We start from the raw sequence: 18,655 nt of genomic DNA, 5'->3' as shown, positions 1-18,655 counted from the left end.
CTGACACAGAGATACTGATTGACAATCCCTGTCTAATTAACTTGTACATCTGTGGTGATATTTTACAGTTAAGTATTAAAAGTGGTCAATAGATGTCACCATTTCACTGATGCTGAAATGTTGAGGTATTCGATTTTATTTTTCATGTTGATAAACAGGTGGATTTTTCATTTTTCAAAAAATTCCATCAACTTCATCAGAAAAAAATGCATTTTCAGTTGCAGTACTAACATTGGTTTATTCCTGAGCAAAAATCAGAGTATTTTTTTCTTAAGTGATTAATTATAAGAAGCCAGTCTGCAGTTTTGCCTGCCAGCTGTAAATGTATCGTATACTTCGGTGTTTTGTGATGTCACACATGGGGGCAGAGGCCCAGAATGCAGGTCCATCTTCAGATCTCAGTGTCACTCAGTCAGAAGGGCTGCTAAAACTGAAACTGCTAAAACTAAAAATTTGAAAGTTTCATATTTGCTCCTGGGCACATTTGGTCGTACGTTCAAATCACTTGAGGAGGGTTTAGAACATCAATCAGGGTTATTAAAATGTTTTGCATGTGACTGAAGCAGTGACTATTTATCACTAGAGGGCGCCGTTGTTCTTTTTTATGCCAATACTGAAGCTGCACCATGGCTAGGCAGCCCAGAGTATGGAACACTGCCAACACATGATTGAAGGAAGTCCATCAAAATCGACTAAAGCTAAAGTGTGGTTTTGATAAACCACAAAGTGAAAAAATAAACCATAAAGTAAAAAAAGTCGGGTTTAACCCCCTGTGAATGTGTAGGCCGCCTAAGGGCCACTTGTCCCTTTTAGGCTTTGGGGTTCTGTCTGTGACTTTGTGGATAAGGTGGGTGACATGCACCTCATAGCCAGCAGAGGGCAGCACAAGGTGTGGATACACGTAAGAATACACTGCTGAACCTTACATGAGCAAGTTCGGACAGGTATGTCATGGGATTCTATTCTCAGTAAGCAAACACCACCACAGACTTCCATACTGAAGGTATTTTTTTATGCATACTGTAATGTATCATGTATAAAACTGTTTTAAAATACAATTTCTTACAAATTTGGATTGTTAAAGAAAGCATTAGTTATATTTGTGTAAATCTGTAAACTCAAAATGTGTACATGTGTACAATGTCAGAGCCAATGATCTACTATAAAACAGTCAAACTTATGGAATATTATCTAAGTAATCAATGAACAATCTGGCCATATACTAGGACTCTGATGGTTATTAATGGGTGCTAGAAGGAATGGTTGTATAATTATTCCCTAGTTGGGGAATAGTAATGAATATATAATATATAATATAATAAGTAAAACAGTGGAGGTATATGTAGGCTACTACTATAATATATATAATTAGATTTTAGATGAGGTACAGTCATGCTGAAACTGTTGGCAAAGTCTGGCCTTATTGCGCTGGCCTTACATTGATACAATGGTAACAAGAGTAGTATATTTATGTACCTCCACCCTATTACATTTCAGGTATACAACACAACATGTACCATCCTCTCACTTTACAATAACATTCCTCTGTGTGAATGAGAGCTGGCATCGGACTCTGCGTTTTGGTGGATGTGTTCGGCTGCCTCGCAGCTCCAGGTAACACGATATGACCTGTGTTTGTGACAGACCGCCGGTAAACAGACCGGCTCCTGTAACAGGGCTGTGATGTGCACGGTGCTGTTGCTTAGTGTACAGGGTTGCCATGGTGAGCTGGGCCCTCTATGAGAAGGCAGCCGGTAAACATGACCAGTGAGAACGCTGGAAATTCCCCGCATATTACTGATGGGGTACATTCCACACAGAGTCGCAACAAGAGCTGACCCACGGGTTTCTTTGAGATGCGTCTTTGAGTGTTTGACCGCAGCCGTGAAGGGAAACACGAGGACCCTGCTGTTGAACTCTATAGAAGGAGCCCTGAAAATTCAGTAGTACCGCTGTGGTTGGGGTAAAGTGTAAATAGAATTACTCAACCGAAGGCTTGTTTATACTTTGTTTCTGGCATGTCTTGTCTTAAAAAAGGCCCAGAGAGCCTGCATGGTTTGGACTGCAGCCGTCACCTGTCTGGATCCGCAGCAGTAAACCTCAGGACTGAGGATAATGCCCAGCACGTTTCTCTGCTTCCCACACTCAGCCTGGTGGGTCTGCACCCGAGAAGCCAGCAGCAGAGTGTGAGAGAGGCCGGCTGCTGGCTAACAGGCCCTGCTCCTCCCCTGGGAGAGGGAGCTGGGACAGCGGACCGGGGGAGGGGACAGGGAGAGGGGGATGAGCTGGGTGTAGTTTGAGGGAGGCCAGTCCCAGGGAGGAGAGTCAGGCCTGCTGTGGCCACACATTTCCCAGACAGGAGAGGACCACATGTGCCTGCTCCTCCAGCAGACCCCTGGCGTGACTCAAATGGGAGAAACGGCAGGGTCATCCAGCACTTCACCTGTTCGCCACACACCCTGCGGTGCAGTGAATATGGCCTCCTCGCCTTTCTCCTGTCAGTCCGAGGATGCTGCTGATGATGTCACACTGAGTCCGCAGTGCCAGGAGCACTGCCATGTCCTCAGACCGCTGGTCTGGGCTGGAATGTTGTCCTGTGGTAAATGAATACAGGGGTGAGGTCATGATCACAGAAGCGTTTGTTTCCTGTTTACTGAAACGTCTTGGAAATAGCCATGTGACGTGGGTGTTTCACAGAGATGTTCCTGATCTTGGACCACTTTGCATAAACTAACATCTGATAGTTCAGGACTAATGATCCTCAATCTGAGAAACACCTTAAGTTATTTTTTCTCCCATGAGCTACAGATTAAATTACATGTTTTAATTAAATTTACAGTTTTAATACTTTATCTATATGCGTCTGATGAGTTCAATGAAAAAGGATACCCATATTTATTTATTTTCTTCAGAGTGCAATCTGAGTTGCAGAACTTGACAGGATGGTGAGAACTGTTCAGGAAGACACAAGTTTGCATGGCTGAAGTTACACACTTTCAAATTTTAAGCACCTGGCAAAACTGTCATGCATCATTGCAGTACATGACTGAGCATGCATGTGTGTGTGTGTGTGTGTGTGTGTGTGTGCATGCGTGTGCGCGTGCGTACGTGTGTGTGTGTGTGTGTGTGTGTGTGTGTGTGTGTGTGCGTGCGTGTGTGTGTGCGTGCGTATGTGTGTGCATGTGCGTGCGTGCGTGTGTGTGCGTGCGTGTGTGTGTGTGTGGTGACCTCTTAAGTGGTGTGTAGTACTTCCAGGCCTTCTCCGGTTTCTGCTTGGAAAGCTGTTCTGAGAAGAGGCCTGGTAAAATTAGCAGGAAAACATGCATGAGCTCAGCATATAGAGGTCTCTGTTCAGATGGCCTCTTAGTCACATTCTTACTATCTCTCACACTGCAGATTCAGAGGGAGTTTAGCTTCTAACGACAGGCTGGAATCTCATGGGAGCACAGTCTGATCCAGATGGACAGTGGGATCATGACGCTGGCTGAAAGCTTGGAGAAACTCTGTGATGGAGGGAGCCCTGCAGAGCCCCCGTGGTCCTGGGTAATGTGTTCCTTCCCCATGGGGGGGCGGGGGTTCTGTGCACTGCTGGCTATGACTGGACTTCTGTAGGGAGCGCTGACAGAAACCAGTTGGGTCATATTTGGTGAGAGAGAGTAAAAAGCGTACTGTACGAAGTATGGAGCCAGCTCCTGAACACAAGCTGGCATTAGTACAGTGTGTTAAGATGAGTGGTGATCCAGTCATCAAATCCAGGGAGAGTTCGGCTGAACGTGTGCAAGCTGGCTATTTGTTTTATCAGGGAAGGTTTTTGAATTACCATGTAAAATTTCAGCAAGGCATCAGGCAAAGGAACAGTGTGGATGGTGGACAGGCTACAGATCATGTGATTGGTGGGGCTCCGTGAATGTTGATTGAGATAGCATTGTTGATTATTAGATCCCGTTTCATCTTATCGGACGTCTTGCTTGAGTAGGAGCCCTGAGGCAAAGTTGTACTTTGTGGATGAGGAGCAGAAACAGACTTAACTGCATTGCATTCTGGGTGTTTTAGTCAAGGTGGCACAGGGGAATGTCAGGTAGGCTGTGTAAGGACACCTGATTGTCTCACGACAGCCAGCATAGACCACCTTACACCTGTCTGTCTTGTGGAACTCGTGTAAAATTGTATATTTTTCCACTTTTGTTGAGAAGTGGTTTCTTAACTATACTCGACTTAACTTTACTGTGTGCATGCAGAAACCAAACATCATACTACTACAGCCAGCTCACAGAAGCCTCAGCTTAGAATGTCACCTTTATAGGACCGGCCAACACAAAAGAAGAAAGAATTTGGGATGTACAATGGATAGGGGAGCTACAATAACCATGGTGACGGGAAGTGTTGACCTTCAGGTGACGCCATATTGAGACTGACCTATTTTTTCTTCCCACCAGCACTTTGTGAGCTGAGAGACAGATCGGTGTTAGACACAGTGCTGTCTGTCTGAGGACACTGAGGAAACTCAGAGGTGGATGAAGTGACTGAAGGGGCCCCGCAGTGGGGTGTGGTGCATTTATGAGGCCCCTGGAAGACCCTCTGAGGAGGGAAGGGGGCTGGGGGAGGAGGGGGGGAGGGGACACGGGGGGGTGGTGTCCGCCTTGAGGTATTGAGAGCGAGAGTGAGGTGGCAAAACTGGACTGGGGGGAGGGGGGTGTGTCTGGGAGGAGGGGTGGGGGTGAAACTGGGAGGGGGGTCTGGGTGAGGGAGGAAGGGAGAGGTCATGGTGGATCTCTGCAGTTGAAATGCCTGTCCTCAGGGCTCCTCAGACTGAAAGACTGGCTGGAGCTAAATGATGTGGAAAAAACATGAAAAGGTTTAAGTGGAAAGCTGACAGCAGACTGACTCTGCAGATGGCAACTATGACAGGAATAGCCCGGGTCATCGGCCAGAGAAAAACATTCAGACACATTCTTCTGTTAACATATATTTGATCTGCTTCAGGAAAATGATTTGTGATTTGCTAAACACCTTGGCGTTTTCCGATGACTGGTTCAGCTATTGTCCCTCGATGGTGATATTTTTCGTTTAGAGTATTTTCAGTTAAGGTAATGTGTTTCATTAAGCGTTTGATTTATACTATCATTGTTACTAATTTAGTATATATTTACCTAATAGTTATATTGTGCTTTGGTTATTCTATATAGTCTAGCTGATTGGTTGGTGTGTTCATCTGACTTACTGACATACTCACAGGATTGGATGGTTGAGGTGTCACTCCAGATCAGGCCACCACCAGCTGTTACCCTTAAGGGGGGTTGGCCTTGTAAAACCAGCTCTCACAAACTCATTCATAAATCCCCCAAATGGTCAATGGTTGAATGAGACTAAAAATATGTGCAAAGGAGAGGATATTTCCAGAGGGTGTAATCAATCTCTTCTGTGTGTAGGTTGTCAGAAAATCTTGTGTAGGATTATTTGTCTCTTGACTGGCAGCCTTTGATTTTGAATTCAGCAAATCAATGGGAAATCAATAGGATTTTTTTTAACTTGCCCATGATTAATATTTGATCTCTGCAAATGTGGGCAGAAATTAAGTGTTTTAAATGTGTATGCACTGCACTCAATAGCAAATATGGTAATTGATATAAAAATAATGTTTGATAAGCATATTTGCATTATTTGATATGTCCACCAAAAAGTGTTCAAATAATGAGACGGTGTGCAGAGTAAATAAAAGCCTAAAAGATGTGAAATGCAAAAATAAGAGCTGACCAGAAAACCCACAACTCACCAGATTTAAAAAATGCACTTCATGACCTCCCACCCTGCACCCCCCTCAGTAACACTTAAAGGTCAAAGGGTAAACGTGAATAGCATGGTATCAGCAGGACATGCTGCCATGTCAGGAACAAAAGCCACTTTCAGTGGCAGTAGCCTTAAAGTGGTAAAATTCCGCTGTCAAACTGTCAGTGTGGGACAGGAGGAGATTGCACCCAGAACAATCTGTACAAAGCATTTTAGGAAGGAGCAGAAGTGAGCAATCACAGCCTGCTTGTCCCTGGAACATACTGTTTTCAGAATTTAAGGAACAAGTATGGGTGGACAATGACAGCCTTAAAATCGTCAGTCCAAGTCCTCAAGGCCAGCTTAGGGACAAGAGATTCCCTGTCACATGACACTCACTGACGTCAGATATTTCCCTGGTCTGTGATTGGTCAAGACAGCCCATCCCAGCCGACTCCCACCTCTCTCGGCTGAGAGGGCGTCCATACATTCCTGACCTGAGGTGCCTGGGAAAGTTTCTCCACAGTTGGTCACAAGCTGCGTTGCAGAGGGTTAAAGGAATTTAAACTACAGCTGAACTCATTTGCTCTCCACAGCGCTACAGCGGTAGAACTGCTGATGTTTAGATGGATGGGATTTTAAGTGGCTTGTTTAACAAAGAAGCACATAGCAAGTGGATACCAGAAATAAATTAGGTTTGGATATAAAGAAAGGGGAGAGTGACCAGCTTCATCCCTACTTGTGAACTCATGTGTGTGGGAAGTGTTTAAACTTTTCCCTGTAGTAGTCCCATAAAAAGATCAGAAATTTTGTTTGCTTGTTTTTAGTAAATTCCAATAATATATAAATTATCATAGTATTGGTATAGTATTGGTATATCACTGAATTCTGAATATCTGTTTTTTAAATATATATCTGGAAATCACATAAAAAAGATGGTTTCATGTCTCTGTAACACTGTTTACTTAGGGTAACATCCATATTTACCTAGAATGCCTGGGTCCCTGTGTGTCATGCCACAGGGAAAATTCCACCAATCAGAGTGGCTGTGTATTGGAGACAGACTGTGCAGCGTTTACGTCCGTACGAGCGTCAGTCTGCCCCGTGCAAAGGTCTCTGTTTCAATCACACTTTTTACTTTTCCTAGAAACCACACGTGACAAAATTCAATCACAAGGTTTTTTTTTTAAAGCGAGCCAACATGCTACAGTACATAAATCATGGTGAAATCACCAAGTACAGCATGCACAGCCTCATTGGCCAGGGAGACACGGTCCGTGCCAAGTGGATTTTTGCCTCCCTTGTTCAGCTTGTTCCTGATATTTGATTGACTTGTTGGAGACTACCCCATTTAACCTCTCATTCATACACTGCTCATTCCTCTCTCTCTCTCTCCCTCCCTCTCCCTCTCCCTCTCTCTCTCTATCTCTCTCTCTCTCTCTCTCTCTCTCTCTCTAACTCACTCCCTCTCTCACTCTCTCTCTCCCTCTCTCTCTCCCTCTCTCTCTCCCTCTCTCCCTCTCTCTCTCCCTCTCTCTCTCCCTCTCTCTCTCTCTCTCTCCCTCTCTCCCTCTCTCTCTCTCTCCCTCTCTCCCTCTCTCTCTCTCTCTCTCCCTCTCTCTCTCTCTCTCTCTCCCTCTCTCTCTCTCTCTCTCTCTCCCCCTCTCTCCCTCTCTCTCTCTCCCCCTCTCTCTCATACATGGTTGTGCATTGGCAGAACATTCTCTGAGAAGCACAGTGAGGGAGCCGAAATGTCGATCCACTGTTTGCAGAGATGCATTTAAACAAATCGCGTTCACGAAGGAAGCCTTATCTGCTCTGCGTTGTGAAATAATGCTGAGAAATTATTGAGTGACCAAGATCAATACTACAGCCAGGGCTGATGGAGAGACACCCGCTCTCCAAAATAACGAAGCAGGATAATCTGGCTCCCCCTCTCAAATGGCTCCAGGGACTCCTGAGGTCACTGTAGTGCACAGCGGTGTGAAGTACGCAGACTGTTGTGATGACATCACAGATAATTCTGGAAAACGCTCACTGCTACAGTGACAGTGAAGACAGAATGTGAAACAGCACCATGCTGAAGCACTGTTAGGTATGCGGAAGGTAGAACAGGTTGGAGAAGCGGGAACAGAGTATAAGGTTGCAGGTTGTGAATCGTTTACACTGCCTTTGTAAACGTGTGAATGGTAATTAACATGAAGTACTTCAGCAGTCAACTAAGCTGTATATAAAAGCATCATTAAAGCTATTCATCTCACCATCCATATGATCCGCCAAGAAAATAATGGAAGAATGATTGCAAGGCAAAGGCTAACATCACCATTGTATCTGCAGGCTCAGATTCTGGAGAAGATGTTTATGTTATATGAACATGTTATATAAACTGTAGTTATGATAGCAGTGCATACACACACACACACACACACACACACCAATAGGACTGAGAAAATATATGAATTTCCTATCTGCCACTATTGAAATTGTAGCCCAAAAAATTCCAGTTTTCAGACTTCATGGTGTTCTCCTGTTTACTGAAAGTGTAGTATTGATAGATGAAAGGAGTAGAATAGCAGCAGCCCCTGTGCTGTGCAAATTGTCAAACATTCAGACTCTCAGCCAATCTGACCACAGCGTCTGAACTGAACACTTGGACTGGTGTCTTATCAGCAAAACTCAGAGCCGACAGGCACAGAATGAAAACATACACATCTTGTGTTTTGCAACAGTAGGGTAATATATTCATTTCTGATAGCCATTTAGTGTGGCAATCACTTCAGGACAGAGTGAGTATGTGTTGTGAGGGTGGTGGTGGAGGCTACGTGTGGATTTGTGTGTATGTGCAGGTGTGTGCAGAAATACCCCTGTATGCATGTGTTTATCTGGAAGGGGAATTCTGTTCTGACTAGTTACTATTAAAGAGAATAGCCAAGAGCTACAGGGCCATTGTGCAATCTGTAGGTAGTGAGTGAGAGTGAGAATCTTGGCGCGCCTCTCTGGGGTTCCTCGGAATCTCTATTATCATTAAGCATCTTACTGCTAGCAATGCTGGAAACTCTCCAAGTACACCCACAGCCAAGGAGTCAAATTCAGTGTGTGCAGTGTGCGTGTGTGTGTGTGTGTTTGTGTATGTGTGTGTGTGTGTGTGTGTGTGTGTGTGTGTGTGTGTGTGTGTGTGTGTGTGTGTCTGTGCATGTGTGAGAGAGAGCAAGAGTATCATGTTCTCAGCCATTGTGATTTCCGTACACTTTGCAGTGAACTGCTGGGCCCCTCCACCCTATCTGGAATACCCTACTGGAATGATGTTTCTCGCACCTCCTACATACACTTAAGCACCTGTATCTACAGGACATGTCATGTCCCAATTATATAACATACTGTTGCTGATTTAGTGGTGTCCTTGGAGGCTTTCCTTTCAGAGAAGAGACAACCTTTGCCCATGCACAACATGTTGCTCTGCCCTTCAGGTCTACAGAGCTTCAATCACACTGAGTTTATTACATTCCTGCTGAACCTGTTTCTGTAGTCACAGATAGTGTAGGGGAGGCGTGTGTTTACGTTAGGCACCAGGTCCTTCGCTTATGAATGGTAAAAACCTGCACACACTTTACAGTGGGTTTGGTTTGTTTTACTGTTGGGGTTTTTTTGGCGGGCTTGGAGGATTTGCATGTTAGGAGTAGCTACTTTTCAACAACTTTCTGTTCATATAGATGGATGAAATTAATGGTTTGTGTCATAATACAATCAGATCTCACTATATTTTAGTACAAAGGTCTTCAAAGAAAATCTTAATGATAAACCCATTTGTAGGCATAGTGCATGTCCACAGGAAGCCTCTCTGCTTCAAACATTCAAAACTGTACTTCAGTGCTGGATCTTGTTTGAGAGAAATCTTTATATTGAACATCACACCACATGATCACCCACAGAGGAGTCAACCTTAAAGCATTATTTCATGGTAGTTCCATCTATTTATGAAGCAGCCGACTCATTCACTTAGTGCTTTAAGGTACAGCTTCCTTAATAAAAATGGAAGACCTGAAACTGGAGCAAACCAGTTTCAAATTGCTTATGGAGCAAAAGAAACCAAAGGTTAATGCATTATATTATTTAAAGAAATGTTGCATGACTTAAAGTTGTTTATAAAGATCCAATAAGCCAGCAAAGAAGAATGGCAGGTATAACAACAAGAAAGAACCTGCAAAATAACCTACATGCATAAAAATGCAGACTGTCTCCAGCTCTGTGGAGAACTGATTCTTCAAATTATTTTACCTTCCAGAGCTGAACCCGTTCACTATTGAACTGAACACCGAATGAATTATGTTCTTTGAACGGACATTTTCAGACTTTCGGTGCGGCATCTGTAGACGTTTAATATTTAGGATTGCACACATCGCAGGATGAGGGACAGAAAGCCGCACCGCAGGAGCTAAAGAAGCAACGTCTGCAGGAGCCCAGGGATTGGATGGTGCGATCACCTCATGGCTCTACTCCCCTTAAGGTATCATCAGGACGTGTCGTATAACAATTAGTCCCCTTCGTCATGTTACACTTCTCTCCTCAGAGACCCGATGGGGGAAGGCTATTGCAATGCCCTCTCGCGCTTTATTTCGAACACTCACACCCCACCATCGTGACATGTCATAAACCCGTGCAATAATATTATAGCACAATTTAGCATTGGCACTCATTTCGTGTGCTGGCCCTGCGTTTCTTTAGTAGTATCGAGGAAATTGCTAGCAGTGGTGCGTTACGCTGAGCCGTGTGAAAGGCGGCATGCAGGGAGGGGTTAACCACGTGTGATGTCATCTCCAGGGCAAGGGTTCTGCTGCTTCAGTCAAAGGAATTTCATCGGCGCTTTAAATATTGAGGCAAGGTTGTAGGAACAAGTCAAGACTGCGATTCTGCGATGTCTCGTTTGCCGTGCTGAGAGGAAATCATCCTGTTTCTTCATATAGGTGGATGTTTACGCATTCCCGACGGGATATTACGCCGCTGATAATGTATGTATTTACATGAATGTCTGTCGCTAACTGAATGAATGAAACACCCGTAATGGAATAAAATGAGACATTCTGTACATATACCTAAATGGCTTACCTTGCAATTGAATTTTTGCATGTAATGAATATTTACTAAGACGAGGTAGCCTGTTTTTTTTCCAGCGATCGTACACATTTTGGTTCAGGGTTTCAAAACATGGGCGCAGCGAATAGCTAATCTGTGGTTTCCCCGTTCCGATCGTTATCACAGATCGCCCGTGTTGTTTTCTGCCGATTAGCCCACTGTATTTGTGTATGCTGTATGGTACAAGTCTTATGGAACAGACTGAATATACATGTACATGAGCTTGACTGTCTGAGCTATATACTGAATATATATGTAAATGTTGTGCATACATTTTGTTTTAACCTTGGCTCACCGCAGGTATGCAGTTATTTATGAACGACAAAAATTAATTTTACTGCTGGTCGGTCCGATCCACCCTGCGCGGAATATGAAGCAGTTTATGTAGGTGGTATTTGCGTTGTAACTGCAGTCCGCTTCACCCAAACACATACCCTGCTGGAAAACAGGTCATGACACCTGACTTCAGGGGACACATGGCATTATAATCCCAATAAATAAATCTGTTACTTTGGATTTTCGGATTAATCTCTTGATAATTGCAAACAGCAACATTTATTTTATAGTTACGTTACAGTTACTATTCTTTTGCGTGAGCATAAGTGAGTATTGTGTTGTGTTGTGCCGTTTGGTGTTTTCCTTGAGACAGCAATAGTGGAATCATGTTTTACTTTTTAAATTCCTTTTTGAAGTTACACGTGTTTGTCTCCTTGGTGGAAATCGTAATAATCCTGAAATACGACCTGCCACTAGCATGGACACGATGTCCCGCAGCGTCAGCCTCACGGGGGATGGCACATGGTACTTGCGTGGCACAGGTCATCGTTACTATGCCAATCACGTGTTGGATCGGAGGGTACCGTAAATGCCAGCATCCGTTAACGCAAGAGATCAGAACCGTGCATGAGTTCTGCTGGATCTAGTGAGGCAGATAATAGCATTACAGGGACTTGCGTGCTCTAGGCTAATGTCGGTGCAAGAACACGTCTTAGTCACTGCATTCGCAAGTCTCTTTTCTGAAAGCAGTGTTGGTTGTAAATCCCATACATGTGTATTAGGGTTGAATATATTCTTATTTCTTCAGGTTATTCTCCGAATTCCATGTGCGTATATGGTGATTCAATATTGACTTTTGTTATGAACTGCAACAAAGCCATTGCAATAGTCATGTGGAATATGTATGTTCGATATGTTATGCTTGTCAGATAACACCTGTCTTTATCTACAGTATATAAGCACGACTGCAGATCGTGTGTCCTAGTAGGCAAATAAATAGAACGGTATCTATCAAGCAGGTTTGTGAATGGCGGATTAAGATTCGGTCTTGTAGTAGTATGACTAAAAAAGAGTCTTGTTACTCTTTGTGTAAAGGACTTTTCTGTGATTTTCCTGGTCTTGAGGTCAAAACCACAAAGGGGGGTAGACTGGGATTTTTGTTCTTCATCAGTACTGTTAGTATCATTGCAAACTCTTAATGCTTGGAATGATCGTGCTGAATTCACAGCGGAGGTGAACTCCGGGACCCTGCAAAGCACGCAGGAAAATGACCAGCAGAGATGGTTTCAGTGGCCTGCTCATGGTGTCACAGGCTTTCTGCTCTTAAATTGCATGACCTGGAACGGGCCTGACTCGTGGGAGCGACCCTCGGGCTGTGTAGGCTGGTAACAGAGTGAGTGCAGAGAGGGAGAGTGAAGCAGAGCATGTGCTTGGGACAGAGCCGCTGCCCTCTTGGATATGGGTCTGTGGAGGGCCCTGCCGTGGTGGGCGAGGTGCAGGCCTCCTCTGAGCTGGCTGGGACAGAGCCGCTGCCCTCTTGGATATGGGTCTGTGGACGGCCCTGCCGTGGTGGGCGAGGTGCAGGCCTCCTCTGAGCTGGCTGGGACAGAGCCGCTGCCCTCTTGGATATGGGTCTGTGGAGGGCCCTGCCGTGGTGGGCGAGGTGCAGGCCTCCTCTGAGCTGGCTGGGACAGAGCCGCTGCCCTCTTGGATATGGGTCTGTGGACGGCCCTGCCGTGGTGGGCGAGGTGCAGGCCTCCTCTGAGCTGGCTGGGACAGAGCCGCTGCCCTCTTGGATATGGGTCTGTGGAGGGCCCTGCCGTGGTGGGCGAGGTGCAGGCCTCCTCTGAGCTGGCTGGGACAGAGCCGCTGCCCTCTTGGATATGGGTCTGTGGAGGGCCCTGCCGTGGTGGGCGAGGTGCAGGCCTCCTCTGAGCTGGCTGGGACAGAGCCGCTGCCCTCTTGGATATGGGTCTGTGGACGGCCCTGCCGTGGTGGGCGAGGTGCAGGCCTCCTCTGAGCTGGCCTGACCTGCTCTCCTCCAGCCTGCTGATAGCTCTGTCACTGTGGGTTTAGCCCCTGCTATCTGTGACAGCTTTGGCTCATCGAAGTCAATGTTGTCAGTGTTGAACCCCCAAACTCTACAGAGCAGGCAGGGTGATGCAGGGTCTAACTGAAGCCTTTCTCTGCTCTTTTACCGATGTGTTCATGATTTGATGCTTTTAGTGTGAAGAGTAGTGTGATGGCTTTAGGTAGGAAAGAGGAAATCCTGAATGTGTTTTTTATTTGTTAGGTTGTGCTGATGACTTGTAACTGATGTTGGAAGATAAGTAACATTACGATAGCTAGCTGGCAAGTTATGGCTGTAAACCCTGACAAACGCTGTAAACTGTGTGACTATCTTTAAAAAGAGATTAAAAAAAACCTCAGCCACATTTACAGCTCGAGCCTGAGTTCTGTTGACAGAACTAAGAAACACACTGGAATTTGTAAATATTGTTATTGAGGGGGACTAGTGTCAGGATGCGAAAGAATATTAAAGAGAGAAAAGGACATGTTGTTCTTGTTTGTGTGATTTTCTCATTTGCATGTTCCCTTGTGTGGCTGTTCTGCTGGCTGGACTCTTCCTTTCCTGGTCGTGGCTCAGCCGACAGATAATCCATCATTCACTTCCTGTAGGGAAGCTTTATCGAGTGCCAGTTGTTTTGGGCTTCTCTCTGGGTGGGACATGGCAGTGAAAGCCAGCTAAATGCCATAGCAGTTGCAACATGCTGTGGTCTGTGGTTTGAACCCCTCAGCTCATGTTAACAATAACATGTAACTGTAGCTATGGGGATTCCAATGCCTACATAAGTGGTCTGATGCATGTAACAAGTGGCTCATATTGCTACAGTAGCAAGTGCTTGTGATTATCAATTTGAAATCACATCCTTGTCCAAAGGAAAGAAGAGTGCAATGATCACACAAGTAAGGGGTCCCTACAGTTTTGATAGAGATAATCTTCCATATAGTGCTTTCACTTTAACAAATGTAACACTTGCAATTTGAGCTCACCAGCCTCCCGTTCTGTTTCAGGCTGTATCTAGGAGCTTTTCCAGACAGGGCTTCCAGACAGGGCTTCTGTAGCCAGGCCACGGTCGTCAGACAGCAGGTTTCGTCTGGGGAATGTCCCAGGGGTGTGGTGGAGGGGGTTTCTCAGGTTGTAAAAGTGGCTGTGGAAAAGAAATTTGTTGACCGTCGCCAGGTCCCATAGAAACAAAACAATTTGTGAATGCTGTGTGATTATTTAAATGGGCAGTATTCTTCCAACTGTATATGGAGCTGGAAGGAGTTATGTCAGTGTAAATTACACGGATAAATTAGACTGAAGCAGTTTCCTAGCTAGAGGGAAATATTTCCTTGGTCTCTGTAGATCTTTTGTATGTGTTTAATGGACTGGCACATATCTGGTGAAATGTTTCTGTTGTCTATGCCAGGTTGGTGTTCCCCTCTGTCATCAGCTCGTAGGTTAATTTTTTGTTTGGACACATGAAGAAATCATACATGTTGTGCAATGTTTTGCCTTGGTCAGCTTTCTAATATTACTCTCAGGTTACAAACGAGCATGGTTTAGGTATGTTTTTATCATGTTACAGTAGGTTATCACTGTTTTACCTTCCAGTATCACGATCACGATAATGCATACAGATTGCAAAATAGCAATTCTTCATCATTATCTAAACATGGTTTAAACATTTTCTCAAAAGACAGATAGGTACCTGGCTCCCTCCCTGAATGTCAAAATGTGAAAAAAAGGTTAAGTCGTTAGTTTAAACATTTAGGCAGTTCTTGCTGGGGTAAATCGTTTTATATCACTCTAAACCTCAGACAGTCAGCACAACCACTGCAGCTGATGCAAACATTGTTGCATTACATTATTGTCACTTAGCAGACGCTCTTATCCAGAATGACTTACATAGGTTACAATTGTTAAATGTTACCCATTTATACAGCTGGATGTAGCTGAATAAATATACAGTAACTGTGGGTTAAATACCTCGCCTAAGGGTACAGCAGCAGTGCCACAGAGGTGTTGCTGCGGATTCAGACTTTGCTCAGTGGATGCACAGAGCCTGACTGGAGCAGTGTCCGGCTAGGTGTTCAGTAGTGACTCGCAGGTGCTCTACACTCTGTTCGCTCTGTAAGTCCACCTTGGAAAGGGCATCTGCCAAAGCCAGTAATGATGATGATGATGATGATGATGATGATGATGATGATGATGATGATGATGATGATGATGATGATGATAACAGGCTGGTTATGCCTGGTCATTGAGTTTTTGCTTGCAGTTAAACACCGTCTCCCTCTGATGTTCTACCATGTCCTGTAGGTAAGCATTGCAGCTCAGTTACCTTTAGAGGTGGAGATAAATCCCCATGGTGTCTCTAGTCTTTCAGATAGTACCGAGGGCCCATGCTTTCCTGAATGAGCTTTATAGACATGCCTGCAATTAGTCCCATGGCTTAGGGTTAAGTCACTGCTGGTGATGTTGAATGGTGGGTGGCTTCCCTTGTGGGTTTTATTTAGCTGAATTTGGGTTGATGATTGACAGTGTGATTACTTGTAGGGCAGTCGTCCTGACTGTTGTCAATTGAATCTGAAGGTCCTTTCTTGTCTGAATGGTCTGTGATAATTTGTCCTCATGTGCTACTTGTAAGTCTGTTTTCTGCAGATCCAGGGTTTGGGGGGTTTGGGGGGGCAGTGTAGCATAGTGGTTAAGGAGCAGGACTCGTAACCGAAAGGTTGCCAGTTCGATCCCCGCTGGGACACTGCTGCTGTACCCTTGGGCAAGGTACTTAACCCACAATTGCCTCAGTAAATATCCAGCTGTATAAATGGATAACATTGTAAAGAACTGTAACCTATGTACGTCGCTTTGGATAAAAGCGTCTGCTAAATGAATAAATGTAAATGTAAAATGTAAATGTATACCATTTTTCTTTTACAGACAATAGCAGAAAGTCTCTTAAGTGGCTGGCACAGGAAGTATCACAATCACTTTTGATACTTTGTTGATTGTATCTTCCCTAGCACCCACCTAGCCCTGCCAATCTACACTGAACTCTAAATATCTGATAGCAGGAGATGTGTCTGCTACGAGATTCCTTTGGTCTTTGCAACCTTTATTTAAGTCTGATCAACAGCAACTGCCTGCATCAGTCATCCACGTGGCCTCATTGCCAGAGTGTTGCCTTGGCATTCTCTGGGTGCCAGCTAACTCTGACAGCAGCAGAGGGGTTTCTGGGAGTGCAGTATGAGGGACACCAAACGGGTGTCACTGAATAATCGTCCTGCAACTCAGGACTGAACTCGGTCATTGGCTGAGTGCCAGGTTGAGGGCATGTGGAAGCAGCCTGAATCTGTGTGTTGTAGGAGCGTCACTAGATTCTGCACTCCCACAACAATGTCACTCTTTCCTTGTATGAAAGTAAGAGACTTGTTTTTTCAGACGTTGGCTGTTGAAATACAAAGCCCTGCCTTCACTTCCAGGATGGGTTGCAGTGCCCATGCTGATATAAGAAAGGGCTTGGCTTGGCCACCCCCCCCCTCCCCCGCTATGGCCTGCTCTAATTGGTTCCCTCCCTCCCTCTCTCCTGCAGACCCAGACCATGAACTACGTGGGGCAGCTGGCGGGGCAGGTGTTTGTGCAGGTGAAGGAGCTGTACCGAGGCCTGAACCCCGCCACCCTGTCGGGCTGCATCGACATCATCGTGGTGCGGCAGCCGGACGGGACCCTCCAGTGCTCCCCCTTCCACGTGAGATTCGGGAAGATGGGGGTGCTGAGGTCACGCGAGAAGGTGGTGAGTGCAGCGGGGGGAGAGCGATTTTGAGGAGGTGAAGTTAGGGGAGTGGGATCAGAGGGGTGGGGTCAGGGGAGGTGAATTAAAGGGATGTAGGTCTGAGGAGGTATTGTTAGGGAAGTGGGGCAGAGAGAGTGAGAATTTGGAACACTTTTGATTTTGACCAAGATTTAGACAAGGTAAAACTTGAGCTCTACTGAAGTGTTTCCTTCTTCATGTATAATATCACTATTCATATTAAGACTGAATTCATATAAAATGGATGTAATAATGTAAAATCACAATGAGAAGTATCCCCACTGAGTCATCCTCACCCCGCTCCCTATAGTGCTGCTTTATGGCAGTCTCTGCCTGTAGTCTTCAGCGGGATGCTCAGCATGTTCTCCATCACCCGTGTTTCTCCTCGTACCCGACGCAGGTGGACATCGAGATAAATGGGGAGCCAGTGAGTTTGCACATGAAGCTGGGGGAGAACGGAGAGGCCTTCTTCGTGCAGGAGACCGAGTGCGACCAGGTGAGCGCACCTTCACACCTTTACGCACCGCTCAGCCGAAGAGCTGCAGGGCAGGAAGGAGGGTCATTCTCAGGGGGAGAGCGTTCCCTACCGTTAGCCATGTTTAACGGAGACACACTCAGGCCAGCATACACTGTAGCCTGAGGCGGGACAGTCAGGGAGTGAGGACAGAAGGATAGCATTAATCCAAACCATTCAGCTGCACTTTATGGAGCCGCGCTGTAGTGGAAAACATAGGTAGACCTGACAAAAATAATGTATGAAGACAGTTTATAGAAAGTGACTGTGCTAGCTGGCAACTAACTCTGAATGTAGAGTGAAACAGAGTCTCTTGGAGTCGGCCTTCTTGAGGTGAGGCAGGACTGACGGGCCCGGCCTGTAAAGCTGTACTGAGCTGCACCCAGGCTTTGCATAAACAGCGTGTGACAGAGAGAAATCCCGACTGCTCTGAGGGCAGGTATAAAGCAGGCTGGGCCCCGCGGCTGTGGGCCTGCTCACCTGGGACTCCCGCTGTCTGAGAAACCCAGCAGGTAGGGCGGAGCACAGGTACGGAGCTCTCTCACAGAGTGTCTCTCAGAGTGCAGAAACTAGCAGAACAGGACCCCGTCGACAGCGTCTCAGCCTCTCAGCGTCTCGGTGTTACCGTGGGCGACCCACGCCCCGCCTCAGATCCTCAGAATGAGGTTACCCGAGAGCTGCAAGTGCTCTCAGGGCAGCAGGTATGAGTATGTAATGTACGGATCTCTGATAGGTGATATTCCTGTCCCAGTTCCATAGGGTACAATGTGACCTGGTATGTTCTGCTGGTTGGCACCATCAGGGTATGTGTGTGTATATGTTTTTGTCTGTGTGTGTGTGTGTGTGTGTGTGTGTGTGTGTGTGCGTGTGCGCGCACCTGTGTGTGCATCCGTGTGTGTCTGCTGGGAGGCCCCATTCATTTTGTAGTTCAAAGGGTGACCTCATGTGACCTGGTTTTCTGTACCACTGCATACTCATTTTACAGATAGTTCATAAGATATTACTTTACAGTCATGCTAACCTGGCATTTATACTGTACAGTTGTAGTTCATACACATGGTGCGGTGAATATTGGAAAATGAAAAGCTTCAGCTTTCTGTGACTGAGTACT

General features: G+C 45.6%; 1 protein-coding gene across 1 annotated transcript in view; it reads left to right on the top strand.

Annotated features, from left to right (window-relative positions):
- The first annotated feature begins 3,536 nt into the window (after positions 1–3,536).
- Positions 3,537–18,655, top strand: part of LOC118787067 (phosphatidate phosphatase LPIN1-like) — a 30,247-nt gene continuing 15,128 nt past the window's right edge. Inside the window, exons 1-3 of the mRNA XM_036542478.1 lie at positions 3,537–3,543; positions 16,812–17,012; positions 17,431–17,526. Coding sequence (XP_036398371.1) covers positions 16,821–17,012; positions 17,431–17,526 — 288 coding nt within the window. The 5' untranslated portion in view covers positions 3,537–3,543; positions 16,812–16,820. The remainder of the gene's footprint in view (positions 3,544–16,811; positions 17,013–17,430; positions 17,527–18,655) is intronic.

The sequence above is a fragment of the Megalops cyprinoides genome, chromosome 12 (genome assembly GCF_013368585.1).
Source record: "Megalops cyprinoides isolate fMegCyp1 chromosome 12, fMegCyp1.pri, whole genome shotgun sequence".
NCBI lineage: Eukaryota > Metazoa > Chordata > Actinopteri > Elopiformes > Megalopidae > Megalops > Megalops cyprinoides.
Note: the sequence above shows the minus strand (reverse complement) of the source record. Positions and strands in the feature narration are given on the sequence as shown.